General features: G+C 41.0%; 1 gene segment (V, D, J or C); it reads right to left on the bottom strand.

Annotated features, from left to right (window-relative positions):
* Window positions 1–738: 738 nt before the first annotated feature.
* Window positions 739–2,735, bottom strand: LOC115291322. The segment is given in 3 exon segments: window positions 739–959; window positions 2,230–2,556; window positions 2,659–2,735. Coding segments are annotated over 3 exon segments (594 nt in total).
* Window positions 2,736–7,701: the final 4,966 nt, after the last annotated feature.

Below are 7,701 nucleotides of genomic sequence, written 5' to 3' on the forward strand. Positions count from 1 at the left end.
GGCATATTACGTATATGTGTTTTAATAATATCCCTGGTCATGACTTTTCATTGTTTTTCTTTTGGGATGAATTCCTCTATTGTGGTGTATGTCTATGTCGCTGCCTTCTTCTGTGTTTTAGGCAATCCTGTTATGTTTTCTGTTTCTAGAATAGTGGCTTTATTAAGAAGAGTTCACATACTGTCCAGGGCCTGACACTTCAGAAGCATTTCTTGTGGGTGCTGTGTGCACTGTGCTGTCGTGTATTGGCTGCTCTGTCCCTCTGGTCGGTCCTCTGCAGAGTTTCTCCTTGCCTCCAGTGAGGAGTGTTGGGACCTTGTCCACAGTGTTGTGAGTTTTAGCTAGGTGAGTTCGGTCTGCTTGTTAAAAGAGGCTAATTCCTATATCGCTAGAGCTGAAGTTATGCTTCACTATCTGGTCAGTAGACTTGGTGAGTGTGGGGGTTTATGCTGGGCTTTGTGGGGAGGGGAGCTCTGCTGCTCTGGTTTCCAGGCACTCTTTCCCTGGTAAGGAAGCACCTAAGGAAAGCAGGTGGGGTGAGGGAAGACTTGGTGTTAGTGGCTCAGCTCCCGCTGGTGGGCCCTGTGCTGCTGGCTGAAGTCTGTCCCGCTGATTGGTGGGAGGATATATTGGCATCAGCCTGCTCTCCAGTCCCTGGAGATGGACTTCCCACCAGCCCCTGTTCAGGGAGCCCTCACAAAGAGAGAGCATTCTGCACTTGTGGGTCCCAGACTTCCGTCATAACCCTGCCTTCGTCCTGTCTGTGTCCAAGCCATATGCCCACCTGGCGGCACAGTACTCTTCATGTTTTATCTCAGGAGCTCTAGCTGGGTTTGAAGACTCCAGATTGTATGAACTCAATATGACAGGAACCCCACTTATCCTCTGGAAGCGGGTCTTGCTGTGCTGTGGCTGGAGCTGGTTTGTCCCAGAAGGGTAGTTGCATAAACAGCTGGGGGCTTGGAGGTCATTGTGACAAACAACAAAAAGAAGGCATCCAGTTAGCTGCTCTCAGCAGGGGCTCCTAAGCTCAAGAACAGGGAAGTGCAGTGGTGCCTGTCAGCTCTCCTGTCTCTTGAGAGGCAGTGCCACCTCTCCCAAATGCACTCCAAGAAGGGACTGTCTCTTCCCATATGACCCACAGGATTCTCAGACCACAGTGCCTGCTATGGGCCTCTGTCCTCCTTCTCCGCTGGAGCACTGATCTGCCCACTGGACTCCACCCAGCGATGGCATGGACTTCCAGATCTTCAGTCTTTTAGCACCACGTTTATAGGAGGTTAGCTTATCATGGTTAACTTTATGTGTCATCTTGACTATGTCATGGGTTCCCAAATTAGCCATTATTTCTGTGGATGTCTGAGATGTGTTTCAAGAAGAGATTGGCATTTCCGTTCCTGTCTTCTCTCTGCATGGGCATCACCCACTACATTAAGGGTCTGAATAGAATCCAATGCAGAGAGAGGAAGTATTCCTTCATGTTTACTCTCCATGTGCCTGTGTGAGCTGTTGAGCTGGAACATTGGTTTCCTCCCGCCCTTGATCTGAAAGTTACGTCATTAAGTCCCCATGTTCTCAGACCAGACACTAGTTCAGAATGAGATGAGAATTACACCGCTGGTTTTCCTGGGTCTTCACCTTGTGATGGTAGACCATGGGACTTCTCAACCCATTTAATCATGTCACCCAAAGTGCTTTGGGTTCATTTCCTCAGGAACAGATGATTTATTTCTTGTTTAGAGTAATTGAAAAAAGCTGTAATTCATTTAAAGTCCTGTGTAGCAAAGTGCCAAGAAGGAAGTGCCAAGTTATTTGTTTGGGACAAGAGCTGGGTGGGGATGCTGAAGACCTGCGGGATCCTGTGGTCCTAGCTGCCTTTGGGACTCCTGTCAAGGTTCTGCTGTTTTGCCTCAGGATATCTGTAATTCAATCATTATTAGGGACAGGAGTAAGCAAGGGCAAGCAACTGTGACTTTAGTGTATGTTAGTGTATTTTTCCTATGACAACAAAGTTTCTAATACAGAGAGTGACTAGGTAAGCACAGAATCATGTGTCCAGAGAGGCTCCCTGGGGGAAACTGCTGTAAAGGAAGCCTGAGACCCTGACAGGAAACCTGCCTGAGCCTCCATTTGCACCTGCTCCAGGGAATACAAACCAGAATTGTGCAGAGTGTGCAACCCCTGGTGTCACTGATCCCCTTCTGCAGGGAGGTTTGTGTCTGGGCTCACACTGACGTCCCCTCACTGTGTCTCTTGCACAGAAATAGCGGGCTGTGTCCTCGACTCTCAGGCTGTTCATCTGCAGATAGAGCGTATTCTTGGCGTTGTCTCTGGAGATGGTGATTCGGCCCTTCACGGAGTCTGCATAGCCTGTGCTACTTCCATCAGTACTAATATATGAGACCCACTCCAGCCCCTTCTCGGGAGCCTGGCGTAACCAGTACATGGCATATTTACTGAACTCGAATCCGGAGGCTGCACAGGTGAGTCGCAGGGAGCCCCCAGGCTTCGCCAGGCCTCCCCCAGACTCCACCAGCTGCACCTCACACTGGACACCTGCAGACACAAGACATCCTGATCAGGAAGCTGTCACACATCCATGCTTCTCTCACTCATATCCACTCACATACTCAGTGTCTCACATTCACCATGAATTACCTTTTAGAACAGCAACAAGGAAAACCCAGCCAAGCACTAACTCCATGGTGAGAGGTCTGTGTTCTGTCCTGATCACAGAATGGAAGACCTGGGACTCAGGGGCTGGGGTTCCTCTCCCAGCTGCAGGGTAGGGGCTGGGCTCCTTTAATCAGCACAGAAAGGGCCCTATTTGCATATCCTTTGACTATATATCAAACTCCAGACTTAGATTTGATTCTTTAAAAATGAACTACAGGGTTAGGGAGACACTTCTAGTCCATTTGTGTAGATGGCGCTGTGAACAATATGAAGAATTCTAATCTGTGAACACAGTTATATTTGCAGGCATGTGTGCATTTTTACATGTCTTTCAACAACATAGATCATTTGCCTGATACAAATATTTTACACATTTTTGATGTTTAGTCCAAAATACTTTATTCTGTTTCACTTTAAATTGTATACCTTTGTTATTTCTTTTTCATATATTTTCATGCTGGTGTGTGGAATCAACTCTTTTTGCTGTTGTTCTGCATTTTGTGTTCTTCAGTTTTCCTCATTCTTAAAAATTGGTTTTAATATATTTTGTGGTACCTCTAGTGTTTTGTTATGTTTAAGATCATGCCTTCTGCAATCAGGTAATTTTTCTTCCTTCTTACTGATTTTAATGTATTTTATTTCCTTTTAGTGCCTAATTTTCAGGGTACATCTTCCAGTTGTAGGAGCAGAAAGCTTTTCCCTTCTTTGCAGGAGCAGAAAGCTTTTCCCTTCTTTGCTTCTGGGTTTTCACCCAGTCTATGGATTCAATTGACATAAGACAGATCTTTTAAAACAGAATAAATTTCACTTACAGGAGAGAATAAATTTCATTTTGCAAGTGCATGGGCTATCTAATAATAAGACACCCAGAGAATGAACACAGCAGGTGGCATTTGTGACTTTCAGACCACAAAACATTGAATTTGTAAAGAGTTGAAGCAAAGATGTGGCTTGGGGGTATTAAATTAGTCACCAAGTAACTAGGTTTGCTCAGCCTTCATGTCTCTAAGTTCCTTATTCTGGTGGCAAGGGTGGTTCTCCTCTCCTGGTACAGGGAAGGTAACGTTCTCAAAGGAGAGTTATGTTCAGCTGTCAGGGGACAAAGGAGGGTGCAAGTGTCCTTTGATTGACAATTTCTCAAGTGACTTTCATCCAAATAAGCAATGTGAGAAGATGACATAATTTCGGGTGGCATATTTATTCTTCACATTATCCTGTTGAATACTTATGTTGGGGTGGATATCATTGCCTGGCTCCTGATGTGACAGGAAAGTCTTCAGCATTTAACTGTTCAATACACTGTCAGCTGTGGGCTTGTCATAATGGCCATGATCATGTGGAAGTAATTTCCTTCTGTTCCTTTTTAATTGAGTTATTTTTAAATGATGAACCTGTGTTGAATTTTGTCTAATGTTTATATGAATCAATTAATGATGGCGTAGTATCAATTATTCTCTCTGTTAATGTAGGGTATCACACTTACTCATTTGTGTATGATGAAGGACTCTTGCTCCCAGGGATGAATCACACTGGAATGTCATGTATGATAATTTCAATGCACTGTTGTATTCTTTATGCTCGGATTACCAAGGAATTTTGTATGTGTGTTAATCTGAGATATTGGCCTGTAGTTTCCCTTCCTGCGGTGTCCTTCTTTGGCTTTGATGGGAGAGTAATACTGCCTCATAAACTGTATTTGGGAGTGTTCTTTTTCATCAGTGTTTTGTAGTAGTTCGAAAAATATTGGTGTTAATTCTTTTTAAACATTGGCAGAATTTTTAATAAAGCCATGTAATACTAGGTTGTTTTATTGGGGGGGTGTAGGTTTTAGATTAAGGAAATCTTATTAATTTTTGTTTTGTTCACTTTGTATTTTTTTCATGAAACAGTCTTGGTGAATTACATAATCCTAGAAAATGCGTAATTTGTTTTGGTGATCTAACTGTTGGCCTATAAATATCCAAGTTTTAATTTTATGATTCTTTTCATGTCATTAGTTCAGTTATGTCTCCTCTTTCAGTTCTGATTGCATTTGGTCAAGTATCACCTATTTTTCTAGGCTACCTATGTTTTTAAAATTCCACTTATATTTTCAAAATACAAATTTTAATGTAGTTGTTTTGTTTTCTGTATTTGTGATAGTCTATTTTTCTCTGCTTTATTTTTATTAATTTTATGTTTATCTTTTTATACCAATGAAAATACCAATAATTTTTTAAATGAATCTGAAAAATATACTAATTCATATGGAGCCACACAATTCATGGAAGTAACAAAACAATCATGAAGTGGAGAGAACCTGGAGTCATTACACTTATATCTTTCTAAATATATTGCAGAGTTTCATTAGATACAACAGTGTGCTGCTGGCCTACAGTGAGACATACAGACAAGTGGAGCAGATTACAAGCCCAGAAGTAAAAGTGAGCAGATGCAGACAGCAAGTTCTCCACGAGATTTTGAACAATACACATTGGGGAAAGGATAATGTCTCTTAAAAATGGTATTGGCTAGGGGTCCCTATGTAGCTCAGTTAGTTAAGTATCCAACTTCCACTCAGGTCATGATCTCACAGCTTGTGAGTTCGTGCCCCACATCAGGCTCTATGCTGACAGCTCAGAGCCTGGATTCTGTATCTGTGTCTCTCTCTCTGTGTCTCCCCTGTTCATGATCTGTGTCTCTCCCTGAAAAATAAAATAAACATTAAGAAATGTTGTTGATATATAAATGCAAAATAATGACATTTGGCCATAATCTTACATCATAAATATATGTTGACACAAAAAAATCTGAAAATTGATTAAAAATTATGAGAACACCTGACTCTAAATGTCTTCAAAGAAAACACAAAGGATAAATGTCATGATAGTCACTTGACAATGATTTATTTGATATAAAAGCAAAATCACAGAGAACAAAGGCAGACAAGTGGATTTCATCAAACTAGAAAAGGTGTAAAGCAAATATTAGCAGAGCGATAAGGCAGTCTATGAAATGGGAGACATCACATTAAAAAATATTGAAGAGTTAATATCCAAATACAGGAAGAAATCCTTAATGTCAATAGCATGTGTTCAAGTCTTATCTATTTCCCTAGGCTACCTATGTTTTTAAAAATTCCACTTATATTTTCTAAATACAAATTTTAATGTAGTTGATTTGTTTTCTGTATTTGTGATAGTCTCTATTTTTTCTCTGCTTTATTTTTTATTAATTTTGTTAATTCTTTTAAAGAAGCAGCTCGTGGTTTCTGTTTTAATTGTTGTTGTTGTTCTTGTTGTCATTACTGTTGTTGTTTGTTTCAATAACATTGATTTTTGCTCTAAGCCTTTAATTTTCTGTCTTTTGCTGGTTTTTCATTTTATTTGCTGTTCTTAATCCAGCTCTTTAAGGTTTAAGGATAGGGTGTGTATCTGAAACCTTTTTGCCTTTTTAAGGAAGGTTGGATTGCTATATTCATCCCTTTCATAACAGTGTTTCCTGCATTCCAGAGGTTTTGTGGTGTGCTGTTATAATTTTCATTGGCTTCCGTGTACGATTTTAAAACTTTATTTATTAAGAGATTTTATTTATTTCTTTATTCAAATAGTTTATTACCATGTTGGTTTTCATATAACACCCAATACTCTTCCTTGTTAGTGGCCCCCTCCATGACAATCACTCCCTTCCCCTTCCCCCTCCCTTCTCAGCCCTCAATTTGTTCTCAGCTTTCAGAAGTCTCTCATGATTTGCCTCCCTCTTTCTCCCCAACTCTTTTCTCCCCCTTTCCCCTTCCCACGTTCCCCTACTAGGTTTCTCCTGCTAGAACTATGAGTGAAAACATGGTATCTGTCTTTCTCTGCATGACTTATTTCGCTTGGCGTGACTCCCTCCAGATCTGTCCATTTTGCTTCAAATGGCCATATTTCATTCTTGCTCATTGACATGTAGTATTCCATAGTATATATGCACCACATCTTCTTTTACTTTATCATATCCTGTCATTTGTGTTTATTTTCTTAAATAGTTTATTGTCAAATTGGTTTCCATACAACACCCAGTGCTCTTCCCCACAAGTGCCCTCCTCCATCACGACCACCTCTTTTCCCCCTTCCCCTCTCCCTTTAACCCTCGGTTCCTTTTCAGTATTCAATAGTCTGTCTAGTTTTGTGTCTCCCTTTCTCCCCAATTCTCTTTCCCTCTTCCCCTCCCCTTGGTCCTCCATTAGGTTTCTGCTGTTCTCCTGTTAGATGTATGAGTGCAAACATATGGTATCTGTCCTTCTCTGCCTGACTTATTTTGCTTAGCATGACAACCTTGAGGTCCATCCATTTTGCTACAAATGGCGAGAGTTCATTCTTCCTCATTGCCATGTAATACTCCATTGTATATATATACCACATCTTCTTGTTCCATTCCTCAGTTGATGGACATTTAGACTCTACCCATGATTTGGCTATTGTTGACAGCACGGCTATGAACATTGGGATAATTGTGCCTCTATGCATCAGCAGTTATGTATCTCTTTGGTAAATCCCTAGCACTGTTATTGCTGGGTCAGAAGGGAGTTCTTTTGATTGTTTTTTGAGGAGCCTCCACACTGTTTTCCAGAGGGTGCCCGTTTGATTTTATCACTCTGGTCTCGAATTCTCCTCTTTTGTTCTTCGATCAATTTCTCTCTTTTTTTTCACCTTCCTTTTTTGCTATAACTATATCTTATAATTCACCTATTCTTCTCTCTTCATCTTCCATCCTTGAGGTGACTGCCTTCTTTTTATTATTCACTTCATTTAGAGCCTTTTTTAAATCGTCACAACTATCTTAAAAGTTCCTAGTCATTGTCTCCATTGCTTCTCTGATGCTTTCTTCAACCCCAGTGATTAGTTTTATGACAAATTTTTTCCAAAATATTTTATTGTAAAATTGTTTTCCATACAACACCCAGTGCTCTTCCCCTCAAGTGCCCTCCACCATCACCACCACCTCCCTTCCCCCCTCCCGCCTCCCCCCCAACCCTCAGTTCATTCTCAGCATTCAATAGTCTCT

This window comes from Suricata suricatta, chromosome 5, assembly GCF_006229205.1.
Source record: "Suricata suricatta isolate VVHF042 chromosome 5, meerkat_22Aug2017_6uvM2_HiC, whole genome shotgun sequence".
In the NCBI taxonomy this organism is placed as follows: domain Eukaryota; kingdom Metazoa; phylum Chordata; class Mammalia; order Carnivora; family Herpestidae; genus Suricata; species Suricata suricatta.